We start from the raw sequence: 20,376 nt of genomic DNA, 5'->3' as shown, positions 1-20,376 counted from the left end.
TAGAAACCCTGAAGACCTACCGCTATTGATGTAGCCTGACATATTTTCGTACCTTGTCTGTGGAGTCACCGCTTACAAGTCGTCATTCAAACAAAGGTGAGTCAGCTTGAGTACTGCGTTTGATTTTCCCCCGAACATTCAAATTAGTGCAGCATAAATTCATTCACGAGGGGGAAATTACAGTGAGAACATGTGGAGGTTCTGTTAGAGGGATAACATAGTGAGTTCAGTGCATTGATGTGACATTGTCCTGAAGGATTTAGTTATTCTTTATGGTTAAAGAAATTGAAATAATTTATTGTTATAAAAAATTCTAATTATACATATTGCTTCCATGTTTGTGTCCTGTGTCACTAAAATACATTTTATTTTAGTTTTATACATTGATTAATGACCTGCAGAATCTCCTTATCATATTAAGTGATTCATAATTGTCACTTTATGCTTTCTCCATCTTGAAAGTGATGACATCCTTGCATTACATACTTTAGGTTAATTTTCTGCAGGCAGGTTTCTGAAAGAGAACAGGCAGATTTAGAATTTAACATGCATTCCGTCCCCTTAATGTAGATGGGTGGATGTAGGTCAGCATTCCTCCTGTAGTCCACGATGAGCTCCTTGGTCTTCTCAGTGTTAAGCAGTAGGTTGTTTGTGTCGCACCACTCAGCCAGACGATCCACCTCCTCCCTCATCGTTGTCCTTGATGAGGCCAATCACCGTGGTGTCATCTGCAAACTTAATGATGATGCTAAAACCACTGGTAGGTCTGCAGTGGTGAGTGAAGAGGGAGTAGAGGAAAGGGCTCATCACACAGCCTTGTGGTGTTCATTGTGATTGTAGATGAGCAGCAGTTATCCAGCTGGATATGTTGGGGGCAGTTGGTCAGGAAGTCCAGTAACCATTTGCACATGAGGGAACTGATGCCCAGGTCTGTCAGTTTCCTGATGAGTTGTGAGGGGAGGATTGTATTGAATGCTGAACTGAAGTCTATAAACAGCATTCTGGCGTAGGTGTTGTTGTTGTCCAGGTGTGATAGGACAGAGTGCAGTGCGATGGAGACTGCATCCTCTGAGTTCCTGTTCTGACAGTATGCAAATTGGTGGGGGTCCACGGTGGGGTGGGAGACAGGATTTGAAGTGTGCTAGGACTAGCAGCACTTTGTGATGATGGGGGTGAGGGCTACTGGGCGGTAGTCATATAGACACTTATTCCAGTGTTTATAAAAGCTTGACATATATCTTGTGTCACCATGTGTTATAACTTTCAAAGCTGTTACTGTTAAATATCTTGACTCTCTCAAACAGCACATCAGTGAGTGAGTTTTTCTTCAGCCACCCTTTTCATTCACTACGTGTTTATACACGTCTCTGCATTTAATCATTAGTTATTATGCTCATAGGGTGTCATATGATTGTTGGGCTTTTCTCTGTTTACTGTATTATTGTAGGAGCTTTATTTCTTGGCATCTGGTTACCGTAGGCTGAGTTTAATGTCCGGACAATTTTAGAGTAAGTGATGCTTTTAGAGACCTGAATGTGGTTAAACCAACTCCCTATCATCAACTACACCAATGACCTGAGGCAGAAACACCGATGTGTACAGAAAGAGTATAGTTTAAACTTGGACTATCTTTTGATAAAAGCTATTTACTTTAGCCACTTACATAACACTCATATTTAAATTTCAGCCTGTTAAAGAAGGTTCTGTCTTTATAGCTGCAGTTGGAAATGTTAATTTTACATGTTCAATAGTTCAAAACATCAGGCAGCAATATGTCTGCATTCATAAACACAGATTCTAGTGAAATGTGAATGTATGCAACTCACAATGTGTGCAAATAGAGGTTCAAATATACATGATTTTATTGAAAGGATTCATATATTTTATTTTATATATGTGATAAGAAGATATAGGAAAGATATTTCAAATATCACATGAAATAGGATATAAGTATACAGCAAAACACAACAGTGATGGTGTAATCTGCATGACAATATCAAAATTACTCAGGCTACTGAAACCAATGGCAGTTGGTTCACACACAAAATGAATGAAGATGCATCATATCAGCATTTATAACTTTCACTCCCAGAAGTGCCCTATTTTACACTGGATGTAGAGTCTGTTATAATCACAAAGCATCAAACATAACATTTAAATAGTGCCTTTAAAAATTTCACAAATATCACATTCATTTAAATAATTAAAAAATCAGTCGCTGTAAACAACCTAAAGCAGAAATAATAATATCAGACAAAAATTCCAACAACTCAGTTCCTGAGCTGTTAGTTTTTGTTAAGCTTTCTGTTGGGGGAAGTTGCTTCACTGCTTATCTTAGGGGCAGAGCTTTTACCCTTTCTCAGTGACTTCACAAACCACAGGAAGATGAAGAACCCTGCACAGCATACAGGGGGAGAAACGGTGAAATAGGTTTAGGCTGTGTACAAGAAGTACAAATCATGCAAACGAAACTGATATTCAACTCTTTCAGACATTACTGTTTCATACAGAGTATATAACAGTAATGTCAAAAATCTGCTCCAAGTATAAGGATGTATATTAATATTATGCATCACTCATTCAATCCCAACACTGTAACATTCCCAAACTGGCCTATAAAAAAGTTTACGTTCCTATTATTAACTGTTTATGAGCATAAACAGGTTTCATAAACCTAAAATAAGACCCCAACATATGATTTTGTAAAAAATACCATATATAGCATAAACAGCAGCCAAATGGCTGTTGTTTAATGCATTGTTACCCTGGCGCTGCATATGCATGTTTTTAAAATGCCAGCTTCAGCACTCACAGTGACTGAAGTCGTTAAAGAAGTGAGATAAATGAATAGGAGCAAACTATACTGACCTTGCAGGGAGTTCAGAACACAGAAGAGGTAGAGGGCAACAGTGGTCAGGTAACCAAATGAGAAGAAAACCAGGCCCCAAGTAATCCCGAGCAGAACGCTGACACCCAGCAGGGCGCAAATTGCTTTCCTGACCTGTTTATGGTGAAGCTGCCCAAACTAATTTGTCAAATACACAATGACATATGACACAGCAGGTTATTGACAATCTGAAGCTAACAGAGGCCTTGAATTGTGTATGAACAAAAGCTGTTCTTCAGTGTCTAATTATTGGAAATATCAATGGTTAATGTTCATTTAAAAAAGATTGCAAGAATAACTCATACCTCTTTGTTATACCCAACATTCAAAACACGCTTGACTGTCACCATAAACATGGTCATGTTAAAGAGGAACACCATGGTGAACAGTCCAGTGGTAGTGACCACCTTCACTATTTCATTAGATATATAGCATCTACAAAGAAAGGAAATAGACAGTGATTTCATCTTACCCGTTTATATTTTTGGTGAGTGTATATAGATGACTGAGTGTCTCAGCATTGCTTAATATTTTTTTCCACTTGTTAATTTATAGTTTATTTATTTATATAGCACATTTAATTACAACAGGAGTGTTGAGCAAAGTGCTGTACAAGACAATTTAAAACATTGAAATATATATTGAATTTCTAATACACATCCAAAACAGTTAATAAGTCAACATTAATTATAATTCCTAATTTCATACCCTTTAAAAGGTTTTCCTTACATTTTAGTGTCATCATGGTTTGACTTGTCTAGAAGGACATGGCCATAAAAGCTTCTGTCTATGATCACCACCACTGACACAATCACTGCAGGAACACCTGAAACACAAGAATTGATTAGTCACTCTGAAGTTTGCTGACTAATAACCAGTGATGCGAATAATGGCATCACAAGTAACGGCGTTACTAACGGCGTTACGTTTTTAAGTTACAAGTAATCTAATTACTGATTACTATTTCTATCGTTACAACGCAGTTACGGTTACTAACAAGAAAATGCTGTGCTGTTGCGTTACTATTTTTCAACAAACAGACAGCTGAAGCTGTGTTCAGCTTAATGCACATAAGTAATCTGGGCACTACAGCTTTCAGCAGCTGTGCGCGCTCCGGCGGATGGCAATCACAATCACTTTTTGGCACAACACCTGGAGCTTACATATATTGTAATATATCTATATCATGGCTAAAGCACTTCTGGATGCATGCAAACTGCATTTCGTTGCCCTGTACCTGTGCATGTGCAATGACAATAAAGTTGAATTCTATTCTATTCTATTCTATTCTATAAGGGGGCAAACTTTCGCATGAGTGCTGCTGTTTGACTAAGGAGGAATAAAGTAATTGTGGTAAGCTAATCATATGACCACTTCAAGATGACAAAGCAACAAGGTGATATATACCAGTTGTGTTGATAGGCCACGTAAAACCAGAGTCATGATAATCAATATATACGCGGCGTTTTTTCCTCAATAGTTTCGTCACGTTTACTGTCTAAGGACAGCGCTAGCAAGCACTCTCTGCTTATGACCAAAAAATAAAACAGAAAACAGTTGGTGAAAAAATGCACCATGTCGACCAATCAAAAATGATATGGCAACATGACATTTGGTTGTTTAGGAAGAGGGGGAAGTTTAAGGAGTGACCGCGAGAAAGAGCGAGAGAGAAACAGCAGAAAACGAGAGAGAGCGAGTTTTGAGATGTGAGAGATTTGTGACCTTCAGCATGTTTGGAGTGTGTAGTTAATGTGTTGTCTTGTGTAGTTAGTGTGTAGTGTTGTAGATAGTTTTGTGTTGTGTGTCAGAACAATGAGGCGCCAGGTAAAAAAAGGAGTGATACACCTGCTGCTGTCAGACCTGCAGGTATCAGGCTGTAATGTTCTCCTTTATAGTGGAGAGAAATTATTTTTTGGAGTGGCACAAATAATTTGTGTGGAATCTTATTTAATGCAGAACAGCTGATTGTTATGTCAACAGTTTGAAATGTTTTTTTTTTTTTTTTTAAAAAGAGGGTAAAAGGTAAATTGCAGCAGATAACTTTGTTGTTGGCAAAACTTGTGCATAGGATTTTAAAATTGATCATTTATATTTGCATTTAAAGTTCTGAAACATGATTCATTAAACATGTCTGTGGTTGCTGCAGTAAAAAATATAACTTTCTACTCAGATTTTATGTTTTTTTTGTCTGATTTTAGATCAACTGTGTTAATACAGAATGTCAAAATGAAAACACAACTGTAAATTCAGACGTGAGGTTGTGCTGAAAAGAATGATACCAGACAAAGTAAAGTAAATCGTTTTTAAAGGTTAAATGTAGAGGTAAAATCAAAAGTGGTTTAAAATGGCCAATTATACCCTGGACCCCAGAGGGTTAAACCTTTTTTTAAAGTGACTTAATAGTTACTTTTCATGTAATTAATTACTTTTAGGATCTTGTAACTCAGTAACTGAGTCAGTTACATTTTTGAAGAAGTAACTAGTAACTATAATTAATTACTTTTTCAAAGTAACTTGCCCAACACTGCTAATAACCACCGCTTCCTGTTTGAAGGATTCCACTTACCCCATCCCACCACACTGAGTTTGAAAATGTATCTGCTGACAGAAATGTTGAAGATTTTAACTAGGAGAAGGTAGAGGTGGAACCCCTCCAAGGCCATCCAGGTGAAAGTGGCCAACAGGGAGTAGTGAAGGGCAAGAGCCATGTAGAAACAGAGCCAAGTGGAGGGGTGTGCTGCCACTGCCTGACTGGGCAGGAAGTGCAGGTTGAGGAGGATCAGGGCGATGACGAGATTGATGTGGATGTTCATAGAAAGATCTTCTCTGAGTGTCCTGTTGGACAGAGAAGAAGGGATTTGTTGTAAATAACTTTCTATCGGTCATATCTTAACTTTATATTAAAATTTTACAAAAGAATGAAAAAAGATGACCTTGACAAATTGACAATTGACAAAAAAGGAAAAAAAAAATGGGAAGGAGCAAAAAAAGAAACACATTGGTGCACAAATGTGCCAGAAAATGGAAGTAAATATATAGTAAATAATAATAAATACAAGGTGGAATTTACTCATTTCAGATCCTGAAAAGGGAAAAAATAATTAGAGTTTGGAAAATACAACCAGAGAAGAATAAATTACCTGTTTGTGATGAAAAGTAAAACGGTGATGACCAGGGCAACAAGAGAAAAGCTACAGCCAATTATTGTAATGTATGATAGTATTTCCATGTCTTTTTTTGAAAGAACAGCATCCCCCCCAGACGAAGCAGAAACCTGTAGAGAAATACATATTCATGCTATCTTGTCACATTATTAGCAGGACGGATATATTTTAAGTTTTACTCATCCTGTATATACAAGATATACAAATCCTCAACTTCATGGTACATTTTTTTAAGATGACATTTAACAGTTTTTAATTCACCAGATGTTTACCTTTACTATCTCTAAATACTTTGCATGGAACTTTACAATTACTCTGTTTTTTCTGTCTTTGTTTTTTTGTGCCATTTCTGCCATCTAGTGGTAGAAGTATGCTGTGGAGGTTAATTACAGTCTTTTGCTTAACAAGAGAGGATTTGTGTATAATGGTGTATTTCTATTAGAGATGGCACGATACCACTTTTTCATGTCCGATACCAATATCATAAATTTGGATATCTGCCGATACCGATATGAATCCGATATAGTGTGTTTTTTAATCAATAAAAAATATTTTTTTAATATCTTGCTGCTTTTTGTATAAGTTCATACTCAAGTTAAAAAAAACACTAAAGCTATTCTGTTATACCTGTAAGCAAAAAATGCACTGCACCCAACATATTTCATAGTTCAGCAATACTGATCAATCTAATAAACTTAATCCTACTCAATCCTCCCTATTCTGGTATTTTAAAGAATAAACAACCTAACTAATAGGGCTCTAACACTCCCAGCAAAAAAAAAAAAAAAAAAAAATTGATGGGACAAAAGATCGGCCGGGCGTTTTGACTAGAGACCGGCCCACCATTATAGGAAAAACCATAAAGCCTTTGAATGAAAGCAAACACTGTTGTGACAGTGATGTACACTGTTTTCATGGTATATATGTATCAATCTATCAATCATTTGTTGTAATATTCAGATAATTATTTTTTAAAAGCGAGACATTTTAAATGAGAATAAGAAAGAAAGGTATTTCTTTGTGCCCCCCCCCCCCCCCGTTAATGCCCTACCTGGCCCCCCTGGCAAAACTCTGCTAGACCCGCCCCTGCACAGTTACCAGCTGTCAGCTACATAGAAAATGATCCTGGTGTTATTTGTCTCTCAGAAACAGTTCAAAACTTCCCTTCAACTCATTCTTGTCACCTATAAGGTAAGCCTGTTTCTCCCTCACCTGTTCAGCTCTGATGATTCAGTAAGGACATCTCCTGGTTTCATCTTGGATGATCTGATATCCTCGTGTTGGTGTTGTTCCCAGACCATCATGAAAATGTTGTTCCAGGTTCAACATTGCAAGTGACCAATCACATTGTTGTGACGTTATTCTTTTGCGCGCCAAGCCATTCGTGCATTTATGAAATTCCAATGTTGCAAGGACAATATCAATTCTGCTTACTGTTTATTAAAGGGTTAAGGTTAGGGTTAGGGTCAGGGTCCGTTGATCGGCGGACAGAGGCGGTGTCTCGCAGCTACAGTTTTTTGTTTTACGCCGGTTTTTCCCGAAGTCGCAAAAGTATGACGTCACAACATTCTGATTGGTCACTTGCAATGTTGATCCTGGAACAACATTTAGTATGATGATCTGGGAACAACACCAACACGAGGATATGCTTTCATCTTCATGTTTCCCTCTCACCACATATCCAAACCGATATCATGACCAGCAGCTTTTACAGCTGTGGCTCCAGCAAACATCAGCTGATACTAGAAATTAATATTAAATAAATTCTAACAAGAGCTGACCAAGCTTAAACATGCTGCTGTTGTTTAACGCGACATCCGGTGGTTTCCTCTTTCTGGCGCAAAGTGGATGATAAATAAACAAGAGAGAAAAGCCGATCAGCTGATCATTGATCAGTTTCATGATTGAACAGGAGAGGGAGGGAGAGAGAATGAGAGAAGAGGCAGCTGTGCAGCAAAGACACAGAATAAATTCAGCTTTGTGTCTTTTTCATTGTAGCTGAAGTCCAGGACAAACTGTGTTCCTTTTCAGCTCAGTAACATCATAGCATGCCGCCCAGCTGTATAGAAACTCCTCGTCCTAGTACTGAGGATGAAAAAGTCAGCATAATGAAAATAAACTACCCTTAAACTTGGTTTATATCTGACCCAGATAGACTGCAGGTCATAACTTCTTACCTGAAGTTCAGCTCACCTGACACTCAGACCGGCGGCCGCCTTGGCTCTCTCTTCCTCCTGCGTCCCCTTTCCCTCATCCACCAGCTGGCTGCCACCTTGCTAATATTACTGAATCTGTGGAAGCTCCGCGATGCCACCACACGTAGTAACAAATAACGATCTAAATCCCAGTAACGATTAACACGTTCCTGATTTTGGCATAATAACTAGTTACTGTGCTTGTTACAACAATAATAACGTAGTTACTGTAACGCGTTACTTAATAACGCGTTAGTCCCAACACTGTTTATAAAGAACACAGGGCTGAATTTAGCAATAGATCTCAAATATGACACTACACATACTACATCCAGAAATGGATCTGCCACCTTTAGAGCAAATTGGATGGAAAATTTTATAGAAATCCAAGATGCAGATGGCAAATGAAGAGATGGATTAACTTCTTTGTGCAATTTTATGACTGTATTTTGTTGAAGAAAGGTTCCTTAGTTCTCAAGATATGGCATGACATTTTGTATACTGAAACACAAACAAACAAACAATCCTACCATGAGCACACCGAAGTATGTGAAATGGTTACAGGAACATGTGACATTACTCTGATCATGTGTCCAAATGGTGCGGCATCCATCTGTACTAAAATCTGAAGTCAAAGTCAAAGAGATGAATGAGATGCTGCCACATTTCAATTACATCAGCTCATTCAGAAATCTATAATGGTGAGTGAAACCAGAGAAATGTCATGCTTGGTTACTCACTGTTTGTTGAAAAATTTAAGAAATGACAGGAGGGTCTCTGGGTTTGCTAAGACAAAAAGAAACAAACAAACAAACAAACAAAATGTATGTTTATATCTGGTTAATATTATACATCTATATATTTCTACTTATGTTTACTGATAAAATCTACACTTCTACTTTTACATGTAACTAAATATTAACTAGATTAAATATTATTACTCTCTCTAAAATACTACATTTTTACAGTAATCTTTAATACATCAAAATACACAGTTATTTTGTGTTGTGTTAAATAACAATGATATAAAACTATTGAGAAAAATAGTGGAATAAACAATTAGATTGTAATTACAATTATATTCTGGTTAAATTTCATGGTGATGTTGACAGGTTGCCGAAGTCCCGATATGTTCTTGCCCTTCACACTCAGGATTATCATTCGTCTATCATAAACTTCAAATAAGGCTCCAGGATCACTCTACAATGCAAAACGTTGGTCAGTTGGTTTGACTGTTTCTCCAATACAATTTATGTAATATTTTCTCACTGTCCTGACTGTCTGAAAGGAAAAAAAGCAACCCAGTGAGACAGTTAATGCGTAGTGAAAGTCATTTACATCTTAGTAAAAACATTATTTCCTGATGTACCTGCCTGGTTATCTCTAAATCTGTATTATTTACATTTTTGATTTACATTTTGCAAACGGCAAACTACTTACAGAACACTGTGGTTGAGTACCCCTTCCTCTTTCTAAAACATTTTGGTCTGCATAATATATGAACATGGTGACCAACTTTTACTGTTCTGAACATTTTATCTTATTTTTTTAAGAATCAATCCGTGCACTTTTAGCTTTTTAACTCAATTAAATTCAATTTTATTTATATAGCGCCAAATCACAACAACATTCACCTCAAGGCGCTTTATATTGTACAGTAGACCGTACGATAATAGATACAGAGAAAAACCCAACAATCATATGACCCCCTATGAGCAAGCACTTTGGCGACAGTGGAAAGGAAAAACTCCCTTTTAACAGGAAGAAACCTCCGGCAGAACCAGGCTCAGGGAGGGGTGGGGCCATCTGCTACGACTTGTTGGGGTGAGAGAAGGAAGACAGGATGAAAGACATGCTTTAGAAAGGATGAAAGACATGCTGTAGAAGAGAGCCAGATATTAATAACAGGTATGATTCAATGCAGAGAGGTCTATTAACACATTGTGAGTGAGAAAGGTGACTGGAAAGGAAAAACTCAATGCATCATGGGAATCCCCCGGCAGCCTATGTCTATTGCAGCACAACTAAGGGAGGATTCAGGGTCACCTGGTCCAGCCCTAACTATATGCTTTAGCAAAAAGGAAAGTTTGAAGCCTAGTCTTGAAAGTAGAGATAGTGTCTGTCTCCCGAATCCAAACTGGAAGCTGGTTCCACAGAAGAGGGGCCTGAAAACTGAAGGCTCTGCCTTCCATTCTACTTTTAAATACTCTAGGAACAAGTGCTATGGTACTACAAGGTCATTAAGATATGATGGGGCCTGATTATTTAAGACCTTGTATGTGAGGAGCAGGATTTTGAATTCAATTCTGGATTTAACAGGAAGTCAATGAAGGGAAGCCAAAACAGGAGAAATATGCTCTATCTTTCTAGTCCCTGTCAGGACTCTTGCTGCAGCATTTTGGATTAACTGAAGGCTTTTTAGCAAGGTTTTGAGCATCCTGATAAAAATGAATTACAGTCGTCCAGCCTGGAAGTAATAAATGCATGAACTAGTTTTTCAGCGTCACTCTGAGACAGGATATTTCTAATTTTAGAGATGTTGCACAAATGGAAGAAAGCAGTCTTACATATTTGTTTAATATGTGTGTTGAAGGACATGTTGTGGTAGAAAAATGACTCCAAGGTTCCTCACAGTGTTACTGGAGGCCAATGTAATGCCATCCAGAGTAAGAATCTGGTTAGATACCATGTTTCTAAGCTTTTCAGGGCCAAGTACAATAACCTCAGTTTTATCTGAGTTAAGAAGCAGAAAGTTAGCGGCCATCCAGCTCTTTATGTCTTTAACACATTCCTGCAGTTGAACTAATTGGTGTGTGTTAACTTCCTTCATGGACAGATAGTGTTGGGTGTCATCAGCGTAGCAGTGAAAATTTATGCTATGTCTTCTAATGATACTGCCTAAGGGAAGCATGTATAATGTAAACAGAATTGGTCCTAGCACTGAACCCTGTGGAACTCCATAATTAACCTCAGTGTGTGAAGAGGACTCTCCATTTACATGTACAAACTGGAGTCTATTAGATAGATATGATAAAAACCACTGCAGCGCAGTACCTGTAATACCTACAGGCTTTTACCTGGCTTGAGTAAAGGTTTAACTACAGCCAGCTTGAAGGCCAGTGGTACATAGCCGATTATTAGAGATAGGTTGATCATATTTAAGATTGAAGCATTAATTAATGGCAGGACTTATTTGAGCAGTTTTGTAGGAATGGGGTCTAAAAGACACGTTGATGGTTTGGAGGAAGTAATTATTGAAGTTAACTCAGAAAGATCAATTGGAGAAAAAGACTCCAAATTAATATCAATGGTACTGAAAGTAGCTGTAGATAATATTACAGCTGTGGGATGATTATTGGTAATTTTTCATGAAGTCATTACTAGTTAACGTTAAAGGGATTGTTGGCTCAATAGAGCTCTGACTTTTTTGTCAGCCTGGCTTCAGTGCTGAAGAGAAACCTGGGGTTGTTCTTATTTTCTTCAATCAGTGACGAATAGTAAGATGTTCTGGCTTTGCGGAGGGCTTTCTTATAAAGCAGCAAACTATTTCTCCAGGCTACATGATGATCCTCTAAATTTGTGACACGCCATTTTCTCTCCAGCTTACGAGTTAGCTGCTTTAGGGTACGCGTTTGAGAATTATACCACGGAGTCAGGTACTTCTGATTTGAGGCCTTAGTTTTCACATGGAGCTACACTATCCAGAGTCGTGAGGAGGTAAAATTATTAACAAGATAATTAACCAATTATTCATGTAAAAAAAATGCAGTGGAACCCCAATTTACGAATACCCCATTTAACAAAAAATTCAATTTACGAAGGCACTGAACAGCAATATTTCTGCCCGTGGTACGGCAAAATGCCCTTGTAACGAAATCCACTGGCTCTGATTGGCTGAGCCTACAATGCCCACAATGCCTTCCGAATCATGTGACATCCCCTTAGCTTTCGTAATTGCACTTCGCTGTTCCACTTGAGCGACATATTGTTGTTCTAGTTAGCTTTTAGCCTATAGCCTATCGTTCAGCATCGCCTCACTCAAAAGGCGCGATATATATATATATATATATATGCGTGTGTATATATATATATATATATATATATGTACACTGAACAAAAATATAAACGCAACACTTTTGTTTTTGCTCCCATTCCCCATGGGATGGACGTAGAGACCTAAAATTCATTCCAGATACACAATATAACCATCCCTCCCAAACAGTGGTCACAAATCAGTCCAAATGTGTGGTAGTGGGCACATCTGCTATATTGAGATAATCCATCCCACCTCACAGGTGTGCCACATCAGGATGCTGATCTGACATCATGAGTAGTGCACAGGTGTACCTCAGACTGCCCACAACAAAAGGCCACCCTGGAATGTGCAGTTTTTTGCGCTATTGGGGGTCTGGGGACCCAGAACCGGTCAGTATCTGGTGTGACCACCATTTGCCTCATGCAGTGCAACACATCGTCGCATGGAGTCTATCAGATTGTCAATTGTGGCCTGTGGAATGTTGGTCCACTCCACTTCAATGGCTGTGCGAGGTTGTTGGATATTCGTGGGAACTGGTACACGCTGTCGTATATGCCGGTCAAGCACATCCCGAACATGCTCAATGGGTGACATGTCCGGTGAGTATGCTGGCCATGCAAGAACTGGGACTCAGCTGCCATCTGCCCTGAACAATGTGAACCATGATTCATCCGTGAAGCGCACACCTCTCCAACGTGCCAGACGCCATCAAATGTGAGCATTTGCCCACACAAGTCTGTTACGGCGACGAGCTGGAGTCAGGTCAAGACCCCGATGAGGACGACGGGCATGCAGTTGAGCGTCCCTCAGACGGTTTCTGACAGTTTGTGCAGAAATTGTTTGGTTGTGCAAACCAATTGTTCCAGCAGCTGTCTGGGTGGCTGGTCTCAGACGATCTTGGAGGTGAACCTGCTGGATGTGGAGGTCCTGGGCTGGTGTGGTTACACGAGGTCTGCGGTTGTGAGGCCGGTTGGATGTGCTGCCATATTCTCTGAAACGCCTGTGGAGACGGCTTATGGTTGAGAAATGAACATTCAATGCACGGGCGACAGATCTGGTTGACATTCCTGCTGTCAGCATGCCAATTGCACGCTCCCTCATTGCTTGTGGCATCTGTGGCATTTTGCTGTGAGACAAAACTGCACATTCCAGGGTGGCCTTTTGTTGTGGGCAGTCTGAGGTACACCTGTGCACTACTCATGATGTCAGATCAGCATCCTGATGTGGCACACCTGTGAGGTGGGATGGATTATCTCAATATAGCAGATGTGCCCACTACCACACATTTGGACTGATTTGTGACCACTGTTTGGGAGGGATGGTTATATTGTGTATCTGGAATGAATTTTAGGTCTCTACGTCCATCCCATGGGGAATGGGAGCAAAAACAAAAGTGTTGCGTTTATATTTTTGTTCAGTGTATATGTGTGTGTGTGTGTGTGTGTTTCACCTCTCATTCGAGAACCTAGTAGTGTAGTTTCTGACCTTGTTTGTTTCAGGGAGCTTAAGGTTGGAGAACACAATCATGTTCGTTGGTCCAAGGTTCAGTTCTTCCGGGAGTTCAACACTGACTGTCGTATTGGAGACATTCTTCAAGCCTGCCTATTATATTGTAACAAACAGAAAGAGAAGCTTTATGTCTGTTTTAGATATTTTTAAAAAATATTTGTGACAAATACAAGGAAATAATATTACTTGTTTGTGGTGAAAAGCTGAATGCTAAGGCATAGCTGTACATAATTTAGAGCTATTTTATTTAGATGTTGCTGAGATATTTCTGCATAGACCACAGTGGTGATGTTGATATTATTGGAAATCTGGAAGTAAGTAAAAAAGCCAATGAGATTTTGACTTTTTCTTACTTGGCTGTCACTGGCATGAAGTGTAACGCTTTTGAAGGGAGCAGTCGGTATAAACAGGAGAGCCACAATATTTCCAAATGATATCGATATAGTCGCATTTATATTTATGTTCTCAAGAGTCTTTTCTATGTTCTCCAAGTCCCTTGTGGAAAAAGACAAAAAAAAAAAGATCATGTGCCATTTTGATTTATACTCTTTCATTAATTCCATAACATAGAGTAACTTAGCTTTAAATCAGAATTTAATCACATTTCTATGCAGCTTTTTTCAAATTACTTATGAATTAATAAGAAAAGAAATCTTTTCTGTGAAAAGACTGAAAATATTTACTTGATAGTGTTTGCATAGCCTCCAGTTCCTGAAAGGTTGACTTTATAGTTCATACATTTCTCAGCATCAGGGCTCGCTGTAGAGTAGAATGAAATAAAAATATTAAGACCCCTTTTAACAAGTTAAGAACCACACAAGTCCCCAGAATATTCCAAAGTTCAGCTCAAAGGGCTACTTACAAGCATTTTGTTTTACACTTTTTAACATTTCACATGCATTCATACTCCGTGGAACAACTTGGGTTTTAGTATCATTCCCAATAATACTTGGGCTTGCAGATCGAGTGTCTGCACCCAACACTCACTGTGCTGGCATACCTGTCAGCGGAACCAGACACATCACTAACTCCAGCTGCTAGAGCTGGCAAAATCAATCTTGCAAAGACTCCAATAAAGCCCACTGGATAGCTTTGGAAAATGTTAAGTAGAAGAGAAATTTCAGACATTTAATTGTATTTTCATAATTTTTACATCTTTTTCTACTGATTAGGATGCCCCCCATAGCCATTAATGCTACACTAAAGTAAATAACTTATTGAATTAAATTTCACTGGTTTTCACTGGTCCAGCCCACATAAGATCAAAGCAGCTCTTTTGCGCTGGCTGTATATTTGAGCCCTGGAGATGTGCTCTTTCAGTATCTGTAGCTTTTAATGCAAGTGAGTTGCAGCAACCCACTTACTTTAAGAAGGGCAGTCTTACTTAGACATGAACAATAAAGTCTGTTAAATTTCTCGATAAATTATCACAGGTGAGAAATATCTGATTTTGCTAAAGCAGCTCCAAGGATGAGGGTCTGCTATGCATTGAGTATAGTTGAGGGTGGGGAGTCTTGCAACCAGGGGCGTCACTAGGTTTTAAGGACAGGGGGGGCTTAGCCCCCAAGAGATGCACACGACATGAACGAACGTAGTGAATGAGCACAAAATTTCACAAACAGAAAACAAAGACTGAGAAATTGTTTTCCTACTTTTTTGGACAGATTAAACATCCTAGGCCACCAATAGATCTATTGTTTTATTTCAGTCTGCTTTATAATACAGTACAACAAAAAAACAGAGGAAATGTGTTTGCCGCATCAATAACAAGAAAAAAACTGAAAATAAAAAAGTACATTTTTCTGGCTGCAATCACCAGTTACTTGGTGGGTGGAAGCATCAAAGAATGACGTCTGTTTTTAAGAGTGGCAAATCGGTCAATCACTCTGTTGTGACTCAGATGCTGAAGCGTGTCTTTTTCAATAGACATGACTGCAAGACTGTGAAGTCTTTTCTGACCCATTGTTTGACGCAGCCAGGAGTGCAGCCGACGCAGTGCACTAAAGGACCGTTCGCACGAGCAGCTGCTGACAGGCACTGTTAGGGCAACTTGGATGGTTGCCTTCAGAGAGGGAAACATGTCTGAATCAAGGAGGTTGTACACAGACAACATATTTTTGGGTGGACATCCAGCCTCTGTTTTCCGGGTAAGAAAGTTTCTGGCCACCAGAACCTCCTCTTTTTTCAGGTCAAGTCTGTAGTGCTTTGCAAGTTCATTCAAGTGTGGTTCACTCAAGAAGTTCTCAGATTTAGGACTGCATGCCTGGACGCCTTTTAGCAGCCCTGCATCTACACTGCAAAATCTTTGATCAAGCTCGCCAACCATCCGATCCACACAAGGGAAAAGTAACTCTCTTTTCAATGTGTCTGAGTTGTTCAATTCAGTGCGTGAACCCACAGTTGCCTCCAGGACAAAATCCTCCATTTTCCTCTGTTTGTGCCTTGTCTTGGCACCTGGTTCAGGGATACTGTGGGTGTTACACAGGGCCTTGGTTTTCTCATACAGCTCTGTAGCAAATGCATCTGAGTGTTTGCCCTTAAGTGTGTCACACACAGCTTGTTTGCAGATAAAAGCTTCTGCCAGGTCTAAAGTCTCTTTCTGCAGGAATTTGTGGAGTCCTTCGGTTACAGACAGAATCGACTGAAACATCAGTAGTGCATAGACTGCTGAGAACTTGTAGAGCTTTGCTCTGAGACCAACAGCTATGGGGGATCCAATTGCAGATAGGCACTCCAAAATGGCAGGCAATGTCTCAAGAACTGCACTGATTGATCGCAACTGACATGCCCAGCGAGTGTTTGAAAGTTGCACAAGCTCAGTTTTTGTCAATCCAAGCTTTGCCTGAGTCTCCATGAACTTATGATGATTGACTAGGGAGGTGCTGAAGAAAGAATACACACACTCCAACAAGCTGAAAAGCTCCACAGCCTCTGGGACAGCCTTGCAAGTATTGCACAAAACCAGGTTGAGTTGATGAGCATAACAATGCACATAGATAGCCTCAGGATGGAGCCTTCTAAAATGTGCTTGTACACCTCCAGTGGAGCCACTCATAACGGCTGCACCATCATATGTTTGTGCTACACACTTAAGCTCTGCAAGACCATAGTTTTGGATCTGCTGCTGAATCTCATTTGCAATGGACTGGGCATCAAATGATTTTATCTCTGCAAGTGCAAGGAAACGCTCCTTCACTGCCCCCTCTGACACGTACCTGACACAAACAGCTAACTGCTCTGCCTTTTTATCCCTTGCCTCATCCACCATGATGGAATAGACTTTAGACTTTGTCATTTCAGATACAATGACACTAGTAACTTCCTGGGCACAACAGTCAATCATGTCATTCTGGGATGTTGGTGAGATATACTGTGCATTTGATGGGGGATTATGTTTTTGAAGAAAAGGATCAAACTCCTTCAAAAGCTCCATGCATGCAAGAAAATTCCCTCTGTTTGGGCTGTCTTCACCTTCATCATGGCCACGAAAAGGGAGTCCCTGTCTCCCTAACATAGAGGTGACTGCAACAATTCGTCTGAGATACTCTCTTCTTTCGACTATCTCACTCACATTTGCAGTTGCTATAATCTGTGCAACGTTTCCCTGTTTGCTAGTTCCCTGGTAGCTTTTCCATGTAACAACACTGTCCTTATGTGTTTGTGCCATCTCATGCTTGCCAAAGATGACTAAAGCTTTCTTCCAGTTCTTGCAACCGTTACTGACCAAACTATCATGTTTGATGTTTTTGCCAAACACTCTACATGGGAAGCAGAAAGCTGCACTCTGGTTGACTGAATATTCTAACCAGTTGTGCTTTTCAAACCAGCTGTGGTTAAATGCTCGCTTCTGTGTACCAAACGTATCATGTGGATAGCTCTTCAGCTTCACCTGTCTGGGCCCTGTGTCTTTGTCACCTAAATCAAACCCTGTAGTAGAATGAGTTGCTGCAGCTGCTTCATCATTTTCCCTCTCTTGGCCTGTTTGCTCTCCTCTCTCTGTAATAACTTGATCTTCCTCTGCCTCTCCATCCATTTGCTGCAGCTCCTCTGTCTCTCCTTGCTCTCTCTGACTTGAACTTGCCTGTTGACCTTTTTCTCCCTCAGCCACTCCTTCTGCCTCACCCTTCAAGATACATTAAAACATACTGAATTGTAATGTAAATTGCTAATATCATGACTTCTGCTCCCGCTCCACAGTAATTTGTTGCTCCCAAATATTTTGAAGTTACAAACATTATATTTTGAGCACGCATGTGACTAAAATGGTTGCAATTTAAAGCCCTGAAAAATATTACTAAATTACTTGAATTGAAGTAATATTAAAATAGAACCCTCAAAAATATGTGAGTCAGGCTAATTTGACTTATATATATCTCTCTCTCTTTGCTCTCTCCACTTTCTAACCTTGACTCTCCTAAATAAAAGCTCAAGTTAAACAGGTCTTATATGTTGTACCGTGACTGAAATGTTTCATATTTCATATCCATATTGAGTCCCATAAAATTCTAATCAGACTGTCTGCATCACAAATGACTCCATCCTTTGACTCACCTCTCCAGCAGACGTCTCTCCCCTTTGCCTCGCTGTTCACCTCTGCCCAGACTCCTACAGGTTAATGGGGATGGAGTGATTATTATTATTTCCACTGATGATAACCATACCTGAATGAGCTCAGCTGGATTTTTCAGAGCTAAAACGAGTGACAGAAATTAACATTATGCTAACAATTTAACTTAGTGCGCTAGCCAGGTTTTTATTTACAAAATGGGGAGCACCTGGTTCATTATTTACATGGGACTCTCTGCTGTTAGCTGGAGCTAACTAATTGTTACTACCAGCCAGTGATGAAAACTTACTTTCTTGAAAAACTTGCGTATATCCATGATTTCTTGCCGTTTGCCACATGCACGCTAGTGTTTCTGCAGGTGTATACGAGCGGAGTGTAAAGTAGCAGTGAAAACGAGGACTGGATTTTCAGTCATGTGGATGTCCCCTGTGAACAACTGGAACGGATTGGATAACGAAGCACTGACGCTACCTTAACAATGTAAAGCGAAAAGGACCAACCGAGTTATGATCATATTTGTGTGAATAGCGACAGGTTTATATTATTATTTCTTTAAACTCATATTCCTGCATCTTTATATTGAATTTGTCTGCAAGTTCTGTAAAAAAAAAATCGAATAAGTTAAAAAAAAAAAAAAACCCCAAAAAAACCCCCACCAAATTATTTAGGGGGGCTTAAGAATATTTTAGGGAGGCTTCAGCACCCCTAAAATAGGCCTAACGACGCCACTGCTTGCAACGTTATGGAACATATGAGTTCTGTAGACTATTTTGATGTCTTTACAGTATTTATAGCACCTTGATCTGTTAACATTTTTAACAAGCATAAAATTTCTACCCTGTGGGAAATCTTTCATTGTTCATATTCAAAACCAACCCCATATAAACGGGTAATAAACACGCTGGTCAATAGTGTGGATGGCCTACTTTGTTTATCATAAGCAAGAAATAGACAGTCCTGCTTAAGTACTAGCAGGGGGAGATACTATATTTAAAGGCATCAAGTCACTAGTGAACAAGAAAGGCATGAGGCTCATTCCTTGCTCCTTCTATACCAGAAATATTTACACTGGATGGCTAAAAGAGACATGTTAGCAATGTTAGCAATGTCTATTTTTGCCATAACTATTTTCATGTTGACTTGAAATAGAATATCACCCTGTTAAACGTGTATCCATTTCATGCTTAGCAGAAGCAAAACATGACATCCGACGGTGGACCAGTGCGGCTATTACATGTTTTGCTGTGATATAAACAAAGTTAAAAATGTATATTATCTCACTTACCTTTTACAGAAATGTTTGTAAAGTTCTGAGAGGAAACGTCAAGATACACAAAAAACACCAGACAAAATAAGATCAACCACTTCATCCTGTAGGGTTAAGAAGATTTATTTAGATTAAAAAATAAACAAGCAAACAAAACCTCTCTGCTTTACATTCAAATTATATACGTCTCTAAAACAATTCATGAGACATAATAATGAAATGGGTTAAGTTATTTACATTAACATTATTCGTGCATGTGTGTATATGTGTGTATCATTAAAAAAGCATAGCCTACCTTTCGTCTGTTGCTGAGTTGCTGTACAAATGATTTCATCTGAAAAGAATACAGGAAGCCACAACAGCAAAAAAAACAAATGAGTAAGCATATTCAGCTGTAATGTTTGCGTTTACAGCTTATTTTGAGGTTGGCATGACAATATGTAAATGACACTGTCAAAAAGAAAGAGGCAGTGTCAACTGACAAAAGGCTACAGTATCTGAATTTACATTCTTCTGTGCCACTAAGTCTGTAGTAAAAATATGTGGACATTAAAAGTGTTAAACTAAATACAGGAAAATGCACATATATTCTGTCCATATATTCAGCACAAAGTTATGGTTTTCGAAGTCCCCCACCTAAAATGATGACAGAGGTCAGTAATTTGCACCAGAGGTACACTTCAACTGTGAGAGACAGAATGTGAAAAAAATATCCATGAATCCACATGGTAGGATTTGTAAAGAATTTATT

At 39.1% G+C, this 20,376-nt stretch overlaps 1 protein-coding gene across 2 annotated transcripts; it reads right to left on the bottom strand.

The window, feature by feature from the left end:
- Nucleotides 1-1,920: 1,920 nt before the first annotated feature.
- LOC309699436 (adhesion G-protein coupled receptor G1-like) lies at nt 1,921-19,975 on the bottom strand. Of its 2 annotated transcripts, XM_082522446.1 has the most exons (14): nt 19,921-19,975; nt 19,644-19,729; nt 14,475-14,550; nt 14,145-14,286; nt 13,768-13,884; nt 9,321-9,446; nt 8,987-9,032; nt 8,777-8,871; nt 6,028-6,161; nt 5,454-5,722; nt 3,617-3,713; nt 3,193-3,322; nt 2,869-3,025; nt 1,922-2,395 (listed from the first exon to the last, which is right to left on the bottom strand). In XM_082522446.1, the coding sequence occupies exons 2-14, from the start codon at nt 19,726-19,728 to the stop codon at nt 2,286-2,288; spliced, it is 1,584 nt and encodes a 527-aa protein (XP_082378572.1). In that variant the 5' UTR covers nt 19,729; nt 19,921-19,975; the 3' UTR covers nt 1,922-2,285. The 2 variants fall into 2 exon arrangements, with proteins under 2 accessions (XP_082378573.1, XP_082378572.1); XM_082522447.1 differs by lacking the exon at nt 9,321-9,446 and having other exon boundaries at nt 1,921-2,395.
- Nucleotides 19,976-20,376: the final 401 nt, after the last annotated feature.

This window comes from Aulonocara stuartgranti (genome assembly GCF_965226115.1).
Source record: "Aulonocara stuartgranti genome assembly, chromosome: 1".
In the NCBI taxonomy this organism is placed as follows: domain Eukaryota; kingdom Metazoa; phylum Chordata; class Actinopteri; order Cichliformes; family Cichlidae; genus Aulonocara; species Aulonocara stuartgranti.
The sequence above is the reverse complement of the archived record's forward strand: the minus strand, read 5'-3'. Positions and strand labels throughout refer to the sequence as shown.